This window comes from Triticum dicoccoides, chromosome 1B, assembly GCF_002162155.2.
Source record: "Triticum dicoccoides isolate Atlit2015 ecotype Zavitan chromosome 1B, WEW_v2.0, whole genome shotgun sequence".
NCBI classification, from domain to species: domain Eukaryota; kingdom Viridiplantae; phylum Streptophyta; class Magnoliopsida; order Poales; family Poaceae; genus Triticum; species Triticum dicoccoides.
The window spans coordinates 567126624-567145423 of NC_041381.1; the positions used below are offsets into that span (position 1 = coordinate 567126624).

The 18800-nt window shown below is 41.7% G+C and overlaps 1 protein-coding gene across 1 annotated transcript; it reads left to right on the forward strand.

The window, feature by feature from the left end:
• Window positions 1-14130: 14130 nt before the first annotated feature.
• On the forward strand, window positions 14131-15549 carry LOC119308585 (E3 ubiquitin protein ligase RIE1-like). Its single transcript, XM_037584717.1, has one exon. The coding sequence runs from the start codon at window positions 14419-14421 to the stop codon at window positions 15085-15087; it is 669 nt and encodes a 222-aa protein (XP_037440614.1). The 5' UTR covers window positions 14131-14418; the 3' UTR covers window positions 15088-15549.
• Window positions 15550-18800: the final 3251 nt, after the last annotated feature.

An 18800-nucleotide genomic window follows, 5' to 3' on the forward strand; every position in this document is an offset into this window, starting at 1 on the left:
AGAGAGATAGGAAGCTATCTAGCTACTAACTATGGACCCGTAGGTCTACAAAGAACTACTCATGCATCATCGGAGAGGCACCAATGGAAGTGGTGAACCCCTCAGTGATGGTGTCTAGATTGGATCTGGTTGTTCTGGACTCTGCGGCGGCTGGATTTGATTTTCGTCGACTCCCCTAGGGTTTCTAGAATATTGGGGTATTTATAGAGCGAAGAGGCGGTTCAGGGGGCACCCGAGGTGGGCACAACCCACCAGGGCGCACCTGGGCCTCCTGTCACGCCCTGGTTGGTGCTGCTCCCCTCGAGCCACCCCCCTAGGTGCTTTCTTGGCCCACTGGATGTCTTTTGGCCCAACAAAAATCCTCCAGGAGTTTCGCTGCGTTTGGACTCCGTTTGATATTGATTTCCTGCGATGTAAAAAACATGCAGAAAACAGCAACTGACACTAGGCACTATGTCAATAGGTTAGTACCGAAAAAATGATATAAAGTGACTATAAAATGATTGTAAAACATCCAAGAATGATAATATAAGCGCATGGAACAATAAAAAATTATATATACATTGGAGACATATCAGCATCCCCAAGCTTAATTCATGCTCGTCCTCGAGTAGGTAAATGATAAAAACCAAAAAAATTGATGTGAAATGCTGCCTAACGTGTTCATCACATTTCTTTTCTTTATAGCATGGACATATGGACTTTTATATGATTCAAAGCAATAGTCTAGTTTTGACATGAAGACTTTAATACTCAAGTATACCAACAAGCAACCATGTCTTTCAAAATATCAACACTAAAGCAAGTTATCCCTGGCCCATTATGCTCAATCATTGATCCATTCATGAAATACTCTCGAATATTAGCTACACCCAATGCTCAAATACGATCATAGTGCCCCTTAGTTGGTGCTTTATAAGAGAAGATGGAGACTCAAATTCAAAATAAAAATTGCATAAGTAAAAGAAAGGCCCTTCGCGGAGGTAAGTAGGGATTTGTAGAGGTGCTAGAGCTCAAAGCTTAAATTGAGAGATAAAAATATTTTTGAGAGGCATACTTTTCACACCAACGAAAACGACTTGGAGCATCCCAACACTTTCCATGCTAGATACATCATAGGCGATTCCCAAATAGAAAATAAAGTTTATTCCTTTTTCCACCATTACTTTCACTTTCCATGTCTAGCCAAATCCACGGTTGCCCTCCATACCAACACTTTCCAAGGAATTTATTATTTGACAACATAAAGTAAATTCATTTTTCATTTCGGGACTGGGCATCCCTAATACCTTTGTCGTACTCTCGTGCAATGACAAGTGAATAAACACTCATCGTGAGAATAACACATCTAGCATGGAAAATATTGGTCACCCTTCACCGCCTCGCGAGCGGTAGAGCACACAAAAGAGACATTTATTTTAAAAATTAGAGATGGCACATGCAAATTCGCTTAGAACAGCATGGAAATACCGCATATAGGTAGGTATAGAGGACTCATATAGCAAATCTGGTTTAAAGGGTTTGGATGCACACGTAGTGATCATACTTAGTGCAAAATGAAGGCTAGCAAAAAGATTGAGAAGCGACCAACCAAAAAGCGAAAAATCTCGTACCCAAGAATTAAGCATAAGTAACACCGAATAATGCACCATAAGTAGGATATAAATTTCATGCATAACTATTGATTTTCGTGCTTGCATAGGGAATCACAAACCTTAACACCAATATTCTTACTAAAGCACAATTACTCATCAACATAACTCACATATCATATCGTCATATCTAAAAACCATTACTAAGAATCAAGTTTATTTTTTCCAATGATCTTCATGAAAGTTTTTATTATATCCTCCTTGGATATCTATCACTTTGGGACTATTTTCATATGTTGCTTTTGATAAGCTCCAAATTTAAGTGAAGATCATGAGCATAATTTTTCTTTCTCTCAAAATAATCTAAGTGAAGCAAGAGAGAATTTCTTAAAATTTTACTAACTCTCAAACAAATCTAAGTGAATCATGAGAGCATTTCTTCAAAAATAACAAAGCACACCGTGCTCAAAAAGATATAAGTGAAGCACTAGAGCAAATCCATGGCTCTAAAAATTTAAGTAAAGCATAGGAGCAAGCATAACATAATTTTGGCTCTCTCAAAAGGGTGTGTCCAGCAAGGATTCAACACTTAAAACACAAAGCAAAACAAGAAAAGACTCATATCATACAAGACGCTCCAAGCAAAACTCATATTATGTGATGAATAAAAATATAGTTTGAAGTAAAATATCGATGGTTGTTAGAAGGAAGCGGGGATGCCACTCGGGGGCATCCCCAAGCTTAGTTGCTTGCAACTTCTTTGAATGTTATCTTGGGGTGCCTCGGGCATCCCCAAGCTTAGCCCTTTTCTAATCCTTATTCCTTCATCCATCGTAAGATAACCCAAAACTTGAAAACTTCAATCACACAAAACTCAAACAAAACCTTTGTGAGATCCGTTAGTATAACAAAACAAACCACTACTATAAGTACTATTCAAAACCTATTATTATTTTGTTTTTGCATGATATCTTCTGTATTCCAACTTTTCTATGGCAAAAATTCATCAAAGAAAACCATAGAATCATCAAAACAAGCACACAATGCAAACAAAATAAAATCTGTCAAAAACAGAACAGTCTATAGCAATCTGAATATTTCAAATACTTATGTAACTCAAAAAATTAGAAATAAATTGGTGGACGTGAGGAATTTGTCTATTAATCTGATTCAAAAATAATCAACTCAAAATCACGCTTCTGTTAAAAATTACAAATAATCTCGTGAGCGCAAAAGTTTCTGTTTTTCAGCAAGATCAGATCAACTTTCACCCAAGTCTTCCCAAAGGCCTTGCTTGGCACAAACACTAATTAAAACACAAAAAACACAATCATAACAGTAGAATAATTGTGATAACACACAAGAACAGAAAGAAAAAAGCAAAAATAAACTTTATTCATTGGGTTGCCTCCCAATAAGCACTATCGTTTCACGCCCCTAGCTAGACATAACGCGTAGGATCTAAGTTTTGTCATCTTTGGTTCTAGATCCATAAGATGCCCTCATGGTTGATTCATATGGTGGCCTAATTCTTGTTCTAGGGAAGTGTTCCATTCCCTTTCTTAGTGGAAATTGAAATTTAATATTGCCTTCTTTCATATCAATCACAACACCAATAGTACGCAAAAACGGTCTACCAAGAATAATAGGACAAGACGGATTGCAACTAATATCAAGAACAATAAAATCTATGGGCACATAATTCCTATTTGCAAGAATAAGAACATCATTAATTCTTCTCATGGGCTTTTTAATAGTAGAATCCGCCAAGCGCACATTTAAAGAACATTCTTCAATATTGGTGAGACCAAGCACATCACATAAAGATTTTGGAATTGTAGAAACACTAGCACCCAAGTCACACAAAGCAAAACACTCATAATTTTTAATCCTGACTTTGATAGTAGGTTCCCACTCATCATGCAATTTTCCAGGAATTGAAACTTCTAATTCCAACTTTTCTTCAAAATCTTTCATCATGGCATCAACAATATGTTTAGTAAAAGCTTTATTTTGTTCATAAGGATGGGGTGAATTTATCATGGATTGCAAAAAGGAAATACAATCAACCAGAGAGCAACTATCACAATTAAAGTCTTTGTAATCCAAAATAGTGGGCACATCACTAGTTAAAGTCTTGACGTCTTCAAACACACTTTTATCAAAATTTTCAACAATATTTTCACCCTCCGAATCATAGGGACGCCTTCTAACTAAAGTTGACTCTTCTCTAGTCCCTTTTTCATCCATCTAAAATTTATTAAACAAAGAATCAATTGAAGAAACACCAATCATTTTAAGATCTTCATCACTTTTATGCTAGTAATCACTAGAAAATGCTCTTTCTAAAAATTCTCTTTTAGCTCTAAGCATAGCGGTTCTTTTCTTACTTTCATCCATAGATACATAAAGAGATTTAATTGATTCTTAAACTTTAGGCACAAAAAATTTCATCTTGAGAGTTTCTACATCATGAGAAATTCTATCAACGCTTCTAGACAAATCATCAATTTTATTAACCTTTTCTTCTATTCAAGTGTTGAAAGCCTTTTGTGTATTGATAAATTATTTAATATTGTTCTCAAGATCAAAGGTGTTTCTATTATTATTATTATAAGTAGGATTACCGTATGAACTACCATAATTATTAGAGGAATTACTAGGAAAATGCCTAGGATTAAAATTACCTCTATAAGCATTGTTATTGAAATTGTTTCGCGAGACAAAATTCACATCTATGGCATCACTATTTTGCTCAATCAAAGTAGACAAAGGCACATCATTAAAATCAATAGGAGCACTTTTATTGGCAACCAACTTCATAAGAGCATCAACTTTTTAACTCAAAGAATTTATGTCTTCTACCGAATTGACTTTTTACTAGTAGGAGCTCTTTCGGTATGCCATTGTGAGTAATTTTCCATAATATTGTCTAGCAATTTAGTAGCTTCACCCAAAGTAATTTCCATAAAAGTACCCCCCACGCCGGAATCTAAAGATTATGAGAAACAAAATTCAATCCCGCATATATTTTTTGTATGATCATCCAAAGATTTAACCCATGAGTTGGGCAATTCCTTAGCATCAATTTCATCCTTTCCCAAGATTGCGCAACATGCTCATGTTCAAGTTGCTTGAAATTCATGATCTGGGTTCTAAGGGAAGTAATTTTTGTGGGCAGAAAATACTTAGTGATAAAAGCATCCTTGCACTTGTTCCAAGAATCGATACTATTGTGAGGCAAAGAAGAAAACCAAATTTTTGCATGATCTCGCAAAGAAAACAGAAATAAATTCAACTTCACAATATCATTGTCCACATCTTTTTTCTTTTGCATATCGCATAGTTCCACAAATGTGTTAAGATGGGATGCGACATCCTCATTAGGAGTACCGGCAAATTGATCTTTCATGACAAGATTTAGCAAAGCAGTATTAATATCACAAGACTCCGCACTAGTGGCGGGAGGAGCAATCGGAGTGCTAATGAAATCATTGTTGTCGGTATTTGAAAAATCACACAACTTGGTATTCTCTTGAGTCATGATGACTTCACAACAAGATTGCACTCAAAAACAGATCTGACGAGAAAACGGCGAACGAAAAGGAGGGCAAATAAAACGGCAAATTTTTGTGAAGTGAGGGAGAGGAAAACAAGAGGCAAATGGAAAATAATGTAAATTGTGAGGAGATGATATTTGTGATTAGGAACTTGGTTGATGTTGAAGATCCTCCCCGGCAACGGCGCCAGAAATTCCTTTTGATGTCTACTAGAACTACTCGGTATTTCCCAAAGAGGAAGGGATGATGCAGTAAGTGACGGTAGGTATTTCCCTCAGTGATGAGACCAAGGTTATCGAACCAGTAGGAGAACCTCCTCACACCACGTAAATAGCACTTGCACACAAATAACAAATACTCGCAACCCGACGTGTTAAAGGGGTTGTCAATCCCTTTCGGGTACGACACCTCAAGATAGGTAAATAACATGAGGTAAAAGTGGTAGATAGGATAAATAGATTGCGGAACAAATAAATTGCAGCAAGGTATTTTTTTTATTTTTGGTTTAATAGATCTGAAAAATAAATGCAAAGGAAAATAGATCGCAAAGGAAAATATGATGAAAAGAGACCCGAGGGCCGTAGGTTTCACTAATTGCTTCTCTCGAGAAAAATAGCAAACGGTGGGAAAACCATTACTGTTGGGAAATTGATAGAACTTCAAATAATCATCACAATATCTAGGCAATGATCATTATATAGGCATCACGTACAAGATTAGTAGACTGACTCCTGCCTGCATCTACTACTATTACTCCACACATCGACTGCTATCCAGCATGCATCTAGTGTATTAAGTTCATGGAGAAGCAGAGTAATGCAATAAGAATGATGACATGATGTAGACGAGATCCATTTATCTATTTTCTTAGATATAGATCCCATCTTGTTATCCTTAGTAGCAACGATACATACGTGTCGGTTCCCCTTCTGTCATTGGGATCAAGCACCATAAGATCTAACCCGCTACAAAGCACCTCTTCCCATTGCAAGATAAATAGATCAAGTTGTCCAAACAAAACCCAAATATCAAAGAAGAAATACGAGGCTATAAGCAATCATGCATATAAGAGATCAAAGAAGACTCAAATAACTTTCCTGCATAAAAACATAGATATGATCATAAACTCAAAGTTCATCGGATCCCTGCAAACGCACTGCAAAAAGGCTTACATCATATGGATCTCCAAGAGACCATTGTATTGATAATCAATATAGAGAGAGGAAGCCATCTAGCTACTAACTATGGACCCGTAGGTCTACAAAGAACTACTCACACATCATCGGAGAGGTACCAATGGAAGTGGTGAACCCCTCCATGATGGTGGCCCTGTTTGGATACTCCAACTCAGATAGAGGTTAGAGTTAGATTCTAACCCTGAACTAATCCTGAACTAACTCTAACCAAAGAGGTGTTTGGATGGCAGGGTTAGATGGAGCACGGATACGGTGAGGCGCCTTCACGAGCGGTGCGAGAGGGAGGGAGGGAGAGGACAATATGTTTTGAGGAAGTGGGGAAGGATATGCTGCAGGAAGAGCGAGAGAAAAATGTGTTTTTTAATGGCCCCGAGAAGAACTAACCCGAATAAGCACCTCTTGGGTGGGTTAGATTTTTCGGATGAGTTAGATGCATCTAACCCAAACTAACCCTCCTATTTGGATACTTTTGGGTTAGTTGAGTCCAAACTAACCCAAACTAACTCTAACCCATGGATCCAAACAGGGCCGGTATCTAGATTGGATCTGGTGGTTCTGGACTCTACGGCGGCTGGAATTAATTTTCGTCGACTCCCCTAGGGTTTATGGAATATTGGGGTATTTATAGAGCAAAGAGGCGGTTCAGGGGGCACCCGAGGTGGGCACAACCCACCAGGGCGTGCCTGGGCCTCCTGGCGCACCCTGGTGGGTGCTGCTCCCCTCGAGCCACCCCCCAGGTGCTTTCTTGGCCCACCGGATGTCTTCTGGTCCCAAACAATCCTCCTGGAGTTTCTCTGTGTTTGGACTCCGTTTGATATCGATTTTATGCGATGTAAAAAAGAAGCAAAAAAGCACAACTGGCACTGGGCACTATGTCAATAGGTCAGTACCAAAAAATGATATAAAATGATTGTAAAACATCCAAGAATGATAATATAACAGCATGGAACAATAACAAATTATAGATATGTTGGAGACGTATCAGCTACCCATTTACATAACTACTCACTTGATCTTCACTTATATCTTTTTGGAGTAGTTTGTCATTTACTCTCATGCTTCACTTATATCCTATGAGTAAATTGTTGAATGAATTGAATATCATCAAGTTGAAATTATATGTTCATATCCTGCCTAGTGGTAGCTTCACATTGGGTTTAGAAAGTGAAATCTTTTGAAGCTTGACAATCACAATATTGGTCAAACAAGCAATTCATGAATTATTAGTAGAAGGAAGAGAACTTTCACATGCAAATACACTATCCTGGAAATCTTTTGTGATTGTGAGCCCCTATCAAAATATTATATGCCAAAATTGTTAACGTTGGACAAGGAAGACAACGTAATGATTTATGTTTGTTCATATTCACATAGAAGTTATATTGTCATAGATCCTTCAACATGTGGTTCTTGCCCCCCATCTTTACTAGCCAAAAATTCTGCACCAAGTAGAGATACTACTTGTGCATCCAAAAAACCCTTAAACCCAAATCTTATTTTCAAGAGTCCACCATACCTACCTAAGGATTGAGCAAGATCTGTCAAGTAATTTGTCATTGGTGCAATAAGGCAATAAAAATTGCTTCTTAAAGTGTTAGATCATTTAGTGTAAGAGAAAATTGAGCATTGTACGAACTTGTGACGGCAAAGAATAAAAGTGACAAACTGCATAATAAAGGTTGCTATCATAAGGGGCAATATAACGTGACATTCTTTTTCACTAAGGGGTTGAACATACAAACAAATAAGTGCATGGCAACCTCTGCTTCCCTCTGTGAAGGGTCTATCTTTTACTTTTCAGTATTTACTTTTATGCAAAGAGTCAAAGTTTTTCTCTTTGTTCCTTTTTCTTTTTCTTTTTTGGCAAGCATCATGTGGTGAGGAAAGATCTAGGCACATATATCCAGTTGGATATGGATAGCATGAGTTATTATTATTGACATCACCCTTGAGGTGAATACGTTCGGAGGCAAAATTATAAGCCCCTATCTTTCTATGTGTCCGGTTGAAACGTTTTGCTCATGTGTATGCGGTGAGTGTTAGCAATCATAGAAGACTATATGATGGTTGAGTATGTGGAGCTCTTACTTAGACTCTGTTGAATAAGTTGAATTGCAATTGTTTGGTGACTAAGAAAATAGGTTGTTGAATTTCAAGAGAATTCATTATTTGAACCTTAACATGTGAATTGGTTGCTACTTGGTTATGATAAGTTTTATAAGAAAGAATTGTTGTTACGATGCTAGGAAAAGTGATTGAAATGGTCATTGATCAAACTTGTGCACTTTTCTAGCATTCACACTTCATAAATTATTTGTTTTATCATTTACCTACTCGAGGACGAGTAGGAATTAAGCTTGGGGATGCTGATACGTCTCCAACGTATCTACAATTTATGAAGTATTCATGCCATGTTCACAATAATTTTATATGGTTTTAGTATGATTTGCATGGAACTAATCCGGACTGACATTGTTTTTAGCAAAACTACCGTGGTGTTGTTTTTTGTGCATAAATGAAAGTTCTCCAAATGAGCCGACACTTTTTGACGATTTTTTGGAACAAAAGAGACCCTCAATGCTTTGTGGGAGGGCCAGAAGAGCCACGAGGAGGGCACAACCCACCGGGGCGCGCCTGGGCCCTTGCCCATGCCTTGCTGTATCGTGCTCATCTCGAGGCCCATATGGACGTGAGACCGACGCCAAAAATTCCTATAAATAGAGAAACCATCAGAAATAACTCTAGATCAGAAGTTCCGCTGCCGCAAGTCCCTGTAGCCATGAAAAACCAATCGGGAGCCCGTTCCGGCACCCTGCTGGAGGGGGAGATCATCACCGGTGGCCATCTTCATCATCCCGGCGACCACCATGATGAGGAGGGAGTAGTCCACCCTCGGGGCCGAGGGTTTGTACCAGTAGCTATGTGTTTAATCTCTCTCTCTCGCGCGCGTGATCTTGAGATGTCACGATCTTGATGTATCATGGGCTTTGTTAACATAGATGAATCATATGATGTTTCTCCCCTCTCTACACATATTGTGATGAATTGAGTCTTTGCCCTTTGAAGTTTGTCTTGTCAGATTGAATGTTCAGATCTGAGAACACATGATATATGTCTTGCATATGAATACCCTTGGTGACAATGAGGTATTATTTTGATTCACTTGATATATGTTATGGCACTCAACTTGCGGATTCCTGAGGTGACTTAGGGGTAATCTATGCATAGGGGTTGATGCACGTTTTTATTATCTTTTCTCTGATAGAAACTTTGGGGTCTCCTTCTAGTTCTTTGTGTGGATTGAGTATTATGAATCTGAAATTGTTTGATACATATTGTATAATTACCTCATGGGTACTCACGGTGACATTGGGGTATCTAGGTGACATTAGAGTTGGTTGATATGCATCATATGGTGTTATTTTAGTAAGAACTCTTGATTAGATCGATCGGAAAGAATAGCTTGTTGTTATTTAGGTACGAACTCTAGGATAGATTGATCGGAAAGAATAGCTTTGATGTGGTTTCATACCCTACAAACAATTTCTATCTTTTGTTCTCTGCATATAGGAACTCAGGAGTGATTCTTTATTACACTTTGAGGGATAATCATATGATCCAACTATGTTAGCATTGTTGAGAGATTGCATTAGTGAAAGTATGCACTCTTGGCCTCATTTTCCATCATTGCAATACTGTTTGTGCTCCATTTTACTATTTACTACCTTGCTTTTTTTTATTGTTTGCACTACAAAAACTCATATCTACTATCCATACTACACTTTTATCACCATTTCTTCGCCCAACTAGTCCACCTATACAATTTGCCATTGTATTGGGTGTGTTGGGGACACAAGAGGTTTCTTGTATTTGATTGCAGGGTTGCTCTAGAGAGACTATCTTCATCCTACACCTCCCAGGATTGATAAACCTTAGGTCATCCACTTGAGGAAAAATTGCTAGTGTCCTACAAAACTCCATGTTTGGAGGCACAACACGTGTCTACAAGAATAAAGTTGCATAGTAGACATCATTGTCCTGGTGACACCCAAAAAACTCTTGCTGCAAAAAAACACGACGCCGGCGCTGGTTGTCGATGAAGAGCCCATTCAGCTTGGTCCACACAACGCAGGCATCATAACCGTCCTGCACGACCGTCTGGAAGAGGTCCGGCGAGATGGTGAGGAAGAACCAGCGGATGATCGTGGTGTCGATGGTGGAACAATCATGGAACTCGGGGATGAGGCTGGAGTCGACGGTGCCATCGAGTGGGGCTTGCCCATTAATTAGATCACCTGAGTAAGACAAGAAAGACGAAAGCGATGGATGCGTGGTCGATGAGATGATACTCCTGGAACACGAGGGAAAAATACGTCTTCCACGTGTAGTAGGAGGAGTCCGTCTGGGAGGGACGAACCGGTACCCACTCGAAGATGTTGAGATTGCGGATGTCGTTCATGTCAGGACGGTTGGCGTCGACGAACGGGTTGGAGTTAGTGGACGCGGAGGAGGTGACGGACGACATGACGGCTAGGGCGGCTCGGGGTGGCGCGAGGGTGTAGTGGGTTAGGGTTTGGGACGGGCGGCGGCTTCGGCGACGCAGGTGGCAGTAGCGGCTGGCGAGGCGGGAAGGCAGCGGCGGCTTCAGGCGAGTGAGCTGGCGAGCGGGCGGGCGATGCGGCTGGCGAGCAGGCGAGCTGGTGAGCGAGGCGGGCGGGCGATGCGGCTGGCGGCTGGCGGGCGATGCGGGTTAGCGAACGGCGCGGGTGGACTAAGCGGGCGGCTGAGTAGCGATGGGAATCGGGCGCGGCTGGTAACTCGCGGCAGGGAGAAACGGCGGCCGAGCGGGGGAGCGCGAGGCGGCGGCTCGGCAGCGGCGACCGGCCCGGGAGGCGCGCAGGCGGCAGCGGCTGGGTGGCGGCGGCGGCGGAAGACTAGGGTTAGAACCCGGAAACTGATATCATGTATGATGTATGAATTCATCTCAAAGAGGTAAAATCCGACACGTATATATAATGTACACGAGGTGGGCTACGACCTCAACTATACAAAAAACTATAAAGTGGGCCCAATATACAAATATGCACAACACATATACTCAACAGATTTCCTGGATAGTACTATTAAAACCGTCGTCGCGGTTGGGACGTGAACGGAAGAGAACAAATTCAGCTAGGATGTCACCACAAAATTCCTATGCGTAAGCAACCGGTCGCACAAGGTGTAATTTACTTTTTGCGCCTGGTTAGTAGTAGCGGATACAAGGTTTATTTTTGAAACAAAGGCAGAAGCTTTGCCTTTTTCATTAATTAAAAAAGGCTGGAGTCCAGTTACTTATTAAAAACCGAAGGAAAACAGATACAAACAGGCCCTAGTGCCCTAGCCTGCACAAAAACACGACGCAACCAGAGCCACGTCCACTCTTGCCAACATGGCAAACACAACAGAAGATGCCCAACACCAAGCCACACTGTAATCCTTGACATGTTTATCCCAAGATGTAACCGACAAAGGTGTAATCCTAGATACCCCGATGTTTATATAAGCTAAGGGGTTTAGATCGTAGAGGTAGATTCTTTCACATACGATCTCGAGGTAGATCAACTTGTACTTTGTACCCCATCCACAATCAATACAATACAAGTAGGACATAGGGTTTTACCTCTTTGAGAGGGCATGAGCCTGGTAAACACTGTGTCCCTTCTTCATCTATTACCATCATGTCAAGATCACCAACTTGGAACCCTCTACCCGAGATCTGACAGATTCGACTCTGTCACAATCCAATTTCACCCTCGAATCACACACTTATTTATCTTTTTGAGTAGTACACACCTTTATTTATGGGAGTGACTAGACTCATCTAGATGAGTTATAGTTTGGTATGATTCACCTTACCTTAGTTGACGTCACCCATTGTGTTGTCTCAGCCTTATTTCAGTTTTTTTGAGACAATCCCTATTTCAGTTGTTTCTCTAACCACATAACCCCCTCATTGGCCCACTAGCTTTGTTTCGTGTTGTAAAATTATGCTTGGGCTTTGACGGGAGCTACTATCTGCCACGACATAGGAGGATTTCCGACTAGGCTAGCCCATGAAGCTAGCGTAGGGCTCCAAAAATATTGACCCCGAGGGGTCGAACACCCGACCTCCCTCTTAACCATTCTTAATTTCGAAGCAGCGCAAAACCTTATGAACCAATACCAACGCAGATTTGAACGTTTTTGAAATTTTGAACACAAAACAATTTTTTGAAAGAAAAGAACGTGAATGCTTTATGAAATGCAAACACTTTTCAAAATAAATAAATTTAACTGACATTTTGGAAAAACACAATTTTTTTAAAAAATCACAAACAATTTCTGAAACGAGAATATTTTTGAAAATCCCCCAAAAAATATGAGAACATGATTTCTTTTCCAGAAAGGGACCCTTTTTTTAGATTCCAATTTTTTTTTAAACGCGAACAATTTTTGGAACGGGAACATTTTTTGAAAATTCTCAAACAAAATTTGGAAACATGAATATTTTTTGAAATTTGCGAACAGGGTTTGAAACGTGAGCATTTTTTGAAACACCCAAATAAAATTTGAAAATGCGAACAATTTTGGAAACTCCTGAACAAGTTTTGAAAACACAAACATTTTTTTAATTTGCAAACAATTTTTGATATGGAAACATTTTGAAATCCAAACAATTTTTGAAGCAGGAGCATTTTTTAAAACACCTGAACAAAATTTGAGAGCATGATTTTTTTTGAAATTCATGAAAAATTTGAAACTGGAATATTTTTTGAAACTCCCGAATGAAAAACACAAATATTTTTTGAAATTTCCAACTAATTTTTGAAATGGATTTTTTTAAATCTTGAATAATTTTTGATAAGTTGTGAAAATTCTGAACAAAAACATGATGAAAAAAAGGAAAAAATGAAAAATAAATAAAAATAATAACGAAATACAAAAAGGAAAAAATAGCACGGGGAGGGTAGAGGTGGGCTGGTTCCTCCCGGAGTAGGAAGCTTACCTCGGTTGGTGGCGAAAAAAGGAAAAAATAGTATGGAGGCTCACCGGCGTGGCTCTCTATCGAGACAAGTTTGCTTAAGTGACATGTAGTTAATGAGGAGAGGGGTGTTTAGAGTAACATAACGTAACCCAAAGTAAAATGAGTCTACAATCTAATAAATGCAATCCTCTATTATCCTACTTTTTTTTTGCGGAAACTCTATTATCCTACTTCTATATTACTTTACATCATAAATGTAGTACTTCCTCCTGTCCTTTTTACTCCGTGTATTAGATTTGTGTCAAGTTAAACATTGCAAAGTTTGACCAAATTTACAGTATAAAAATATCAATATCTACATTTCATAATGAATCCAAGAATATTGATTTGGCATTGTGAATGTTGGTAATTTTTTCTATATATGATTAAAATAGAGATATTTTAACTTTGGACAAAACTTATACGTAGATGACACTATTCTAATTTACTCTCCGCTATGATTAGCCTAACCGAACAAATAGCAACACAAGCCTACGGACAACAACACGAATCTCCACGGGGTCCAATCGGACGGTAATGGGCGTGAGACCATACTAAAACTCAGCTAGCACATCCGCTTATTTATCTATTTTACGTTTCGGAACACTGATAGATTCACGGAGGGGCCAAATCATGCGAATTTCCAGCACCAACAAACAAACTTGTACTACATCGATATGCTTCAAAAAAAAAACGTGTACTACATCGATCGCGAATTTCCCGCGAAAAAGAGATAAATAAAAAACCGATCGCAGTCTCTGCGCATTTCTAAATGCATAAGGTCGCCGTAGAAACGCTGCCGACCATATTAAGATATGCACACATATGACATCAACCGCTCGGTCAGTTGTCTCTTCTTCCGATGGTTGGCTCGTTGCTTGCTTCGTCTGTACGCAGCGGAATTCTTGCGCCAAGACTCACGAGGCATCCCCGCAAAGACGTCGGGATTCTCGAGAAATAGCGTGCCCATCGGCCAGTGAATTGCTAGTGAACAAGTCGGCAGGCGGTCAGAGGCACGGGAAGCCATGGCCGTGGATTGCTTCCACCGCGCGTACGCGCTGGCCATCGTCAACGCCGTCTGCATCGGCGGCACGGCCATGATCCTCTACGCGCTCGTCAACCTGGCGCGGAAGCCCGACCACAGCAGGGGCTCCATCATCGTGCTCACGGTCTTCCTCCTCTTCTGGGTCGGCGTCGGTGCCAGCGTGTACACGGCCTTCTGCGGGGTCCTCTTCCCGTGGTCCGCGCTACGCCGGTGCCTGGCCTCTGCTCACGGAGCGCTCCTGCATCACCTGCGCGGCGCGAGCCGGCTTCTCTGCCTGCCTTGCCGGTCCAGGCTACGGGGCCGGAGCGGCAGCAGCAGCGCCGTTGTCGGCGGCGCCCTGCCGCAGTTTCTGGACCAAATACAGCGGAGTCACATGCCGGCGCTTGCCCGGGAGCCGCCAGCGCATGGCGGCGCGCGGTTGGCGACTGCGTATGACGTCCTGGCGTACGAGCAGCCAGAGGGCGGCGGCGGCGCGTCGGAGTGTGCGGTCTGCCTCGTGGAGGTGGAGAAGGGGGATACGGTGAAGCGGCTGCCGGCGTGCCTGCACATGTTCCACCAGCAGTGCATCGACCCGTGGCTACACGAGCACTCCACGTGCCCGGTCTGCCGGTGCGTCGTCTTCGCGCCGTTGCCGGACCAAATGGTATGAGCGACACCGGCGATAAAAGACAGCTGAGCGCACAACTCAAACCCTTGTCCAGGTCTCCCGGGACGGGCGATGGCGGCGCATCTTGCGTCGTGGCCTTTTCTGAAGGCATCATCTTGAAGTCGTCTTCGGTTGCGGCTTCCGCCAATTCCTGCCGTGGGGATGCCGAGACGGCGAATCTGGATCAGATTGGTGCGACCTCTTGTTCGGCTCCAAGCGGAGATGCTTTGCTATTGGGTTTTGGTAGTGTGTCTTTTCCTGCTTGTTCAAGGGATTCTCGTGCCCCACCCTATGTTATGGACATATAGATGGGTTTCAACTTTCAACCTCCTTTTTAGAAAAAAGTGGTGTTCAGTTGCAAGAGCATGATCAGGCCTTGTATAATGGGAGGTGCTTAGAAAGATGTTTAAAAAAAAGAGATGCTTAGAAAAATTAATTGGATTTTTCTGAAGCACCGGTGCCTATTTCTACAGGAGAGACGCTTAGTTAAGCGTCTATCATGTATAAATAAGCACCGATGCATAAGAAAAGCCTTATTTATTTCTCTAAGCACCTCCCCTAAGCACCTCCCATTATACAAGAACTCAACGTAGGACCGATGCTTTTCTCCAGCAATTTCCTGCGCCCGAGTGAGGGTTGTTTAGTCGCTTGCACGGGTAAGCATCTAGTACAACAAGGGCTGTGTTGATGGTTGTCTATGTGAAAATCAGAGTCGCTAGCTCGTGGAGGTGACCATGATGACTCTTGGGGACAATCTCAAAGATTGTACTCGTGTGGATAGCCATGTTGGCCGACTTGTCTTGTCTAGACTGTTGTAATGGTTTCGCTCGTTCAATCGAGCAACTTTACACCTTTATTAATGAGATGAGACAAAAAAAATTCCTTTGTATCTAAATAAAAGTCCATACATTAGTGTTAATTATTACAAAATTATGCATGAAGGAGGGCGACCCTTGCTACCAACAAACCGTGCTACAAGCCGTTCGGGCGTAATTAGCAAGACAATGTGAGACCTTGTTTTGTTGCCTCAGGATCTTCACAGGTTTAAACTCTGCAGCATGTAGTTCTTGATCTCCCTGACCAATTGACCATTGGATAATTTGTCAAGTGAGGCATCAGTCATAGAAGAAAGAGCCACCACCGAGTCTGATTGTACTAAGATCAGAAGTTTAGACCTATCAATAGCCATAGACATTCCTATCTTAATAGTTTGAATTTCCGCCCCGAGAGCGTTGTTAAAGTAGAATAATAGTTGGCATGATGAAAAGATGATAGAGCCAAAGTTATCCCGTAGGATCATGCCTGCTCCCGCCGAGCCTTCTTCCGTTGAATAAGAACCAACCGCTGACAAGGCAAGCCAGTCAGGTGGTGGCGGCTGCCATGGTGTATCTGGTGGCATATCCTTGATCGGTACTGGATGCAATCTAGCAAGGTGTTTGATTAGAAAATGGGTAACACGAAAAGAAACATAACCACGGCACACCTGTAACGAAAATGAAGTGGGAAAAACTTAAATCAATGTGTTGCTTGGGGGTAAAGGTACGCAAATAAAATACCATTTTAGTCAAAACAACATTATATAGATATCTCAACTTTCAAGCATGATTTTACATCAATCCTAACAGTAGTACTAGAGGGAGTACATGGAATTTGTAGTCGAGGGGGCGTCATGTTAGAATACCAGGTGGTCTAGAACACAGAAAACATGGACACACGATATATCCAACTGTTACAAGCCTCCAAGATGGATGAAACCCTACTTCGTGCCTTGCCTTTTCTTTATATATGGAGAATATAGAGGATTAGAATGTTGAGGATGCTTGCTGAGTTAGGAAACTTGATGAGTTTTGATGATGGTCATGGTGATTTTGACAAGAACCTCCAAAAATCTTCTACGTGGTGTAGGCTAATCTAGGTGAAAGGAGGGGAACCCCTTTACGGTGACCATGGTGAAGGAAATATGCCCTAGAGGCAATAATAAAGTTATTATTTATTTCCTCATATCATGATAAATGTTTATTATTCATGCTAGAATTGTATTAACCGGAAACAATGATACATGTGTGAATATATAGACAAACATATAGTCACTAGTATGCCTCTACTTGACTAGCTCGTTTATCAAAGATGGTTATGTTTCCTAGCCATGGACAAAAGAGTTGTCATTTGATTAACGGGATCACATCATTAGGAGAATGATGTGATTGACATGACCCATTCGTTAGCCTAGCACTTGATCGTTTAGTATGTTGCTATTGCTTTCTTCATAACTTATACATGTTCCTGTAACTATGAGATTATGCAACTCCCGTTTACCGGAGGAACACTTTGGGTGCTACCAAATGTCACAACGTAACTGGGTGATTATAAAGGAGTACTATAGGTGTCTCCAAAGGTACATGTTGGGTTGGCGTATTTCGAGATTAGGTTTTGTCACTCCGATTGTCAGAGAGGTATCTCTGGGCCCTCTCGGTAATGCACATCACTATAAGCCTTGCAAGCAATGTAGCTAATGAGTTAGTTACGGAATGATGCATTATGTAACGAGTAAAGAGACTTGCCGGTAATGAGATTGAACTAGGTATTGGATACCGACGATCGAATCTCGGGCAAATAACATGCCGATGACAAAGGGAACAACGTATGTTGTTATGCGGTTTGACCGATAAAGATCTTCGTAGAATATGTGGGAGCCAATATGAGCATCCAGGTTCCGCTATTGGTTGTTGACCGAGAATAGTTCTAGGTCATGTCTACATTGTTCTCGAACCCGTAGGGTCCGCACGCTTAAGGTTTCGATGACAGTTATATTATGAGTTTATGAGTTTTGATGTACCGAAGGAGTTCGGAGTCCCGGATGAAATCGGGGACATGACGAGGAGTCTCGAAATGGTTGAGACGTAAAGATCGATATATTGGACGACTATATTCAGAGTTCGGAAAGGTTCCGAGTGATTCGGATATTTTTCGGAGTACCGGAGAGTTACGGGAATTCGCCGGGGAGTATATGGGCCTTATTGGGCCATACGGGAATAGAGGAGAGAGGCCAAAAGGAAGGAGGCCTGCGCCCCCCCTCTGGTCCGAATTGGACAAGGGGCGCAACCCCCCTTTCCTTCTTCCTCTCCCCCTCTTTCCCCTTCTCCTACTCCAACAAGGGAGGTGGAATTCTACTAGGACTAGGGAGTCCTAGTAGGACTCCACACTTGGCGCGCCCCCTCCTAGGGCCGGCCTCCTCCCCCTTGCTCCTTTATATACTGGGGCAGGGGGGCACCCCATGACACACAAGTTGATCTACGGATCGTTCCTTAGCCGTGTGCGGTGCCGCCTCCACCATATTCCACCTCGGTCATATCGTAGCAGAGTTTAGGCGAAGCCCTGCGCCGGAAGAACATCATCATGTTCACCACGCCGTCGTGCTGACGGAACTCATCCCCGACGCTTTGCTGGATTGGAGCCCGGGGAACGTCATCGAGCTGAACGTGTGCTGAACACGGAGGTGCCGTACGTTCGGTACTTGGATCGGTCGGATCGTGAAGACGTACGACTACATCAACCACGTTGTCATAACGCTTCACTTACGGTCTACGAGGGTACGTGGACAACACTCTCCCCTCTCGTTGCTATACCATCACCATGATCTTGCGTGTGCGTAGGATTTTTTTTTTGAAATTACTACGTTCCCCAACACATGGTGCACTTATATGAAACTAGCTAGC

What these genes read in the sequence shown, in the direction of transcription:
- LOC119308585 (XM_037584717.1), top strand. Translation starts at nt 14,419, where the DNA reads ATGGCCGTGGATTGCTTCCACCGCGCGTACGCGCTGGCCATCGTCAAC.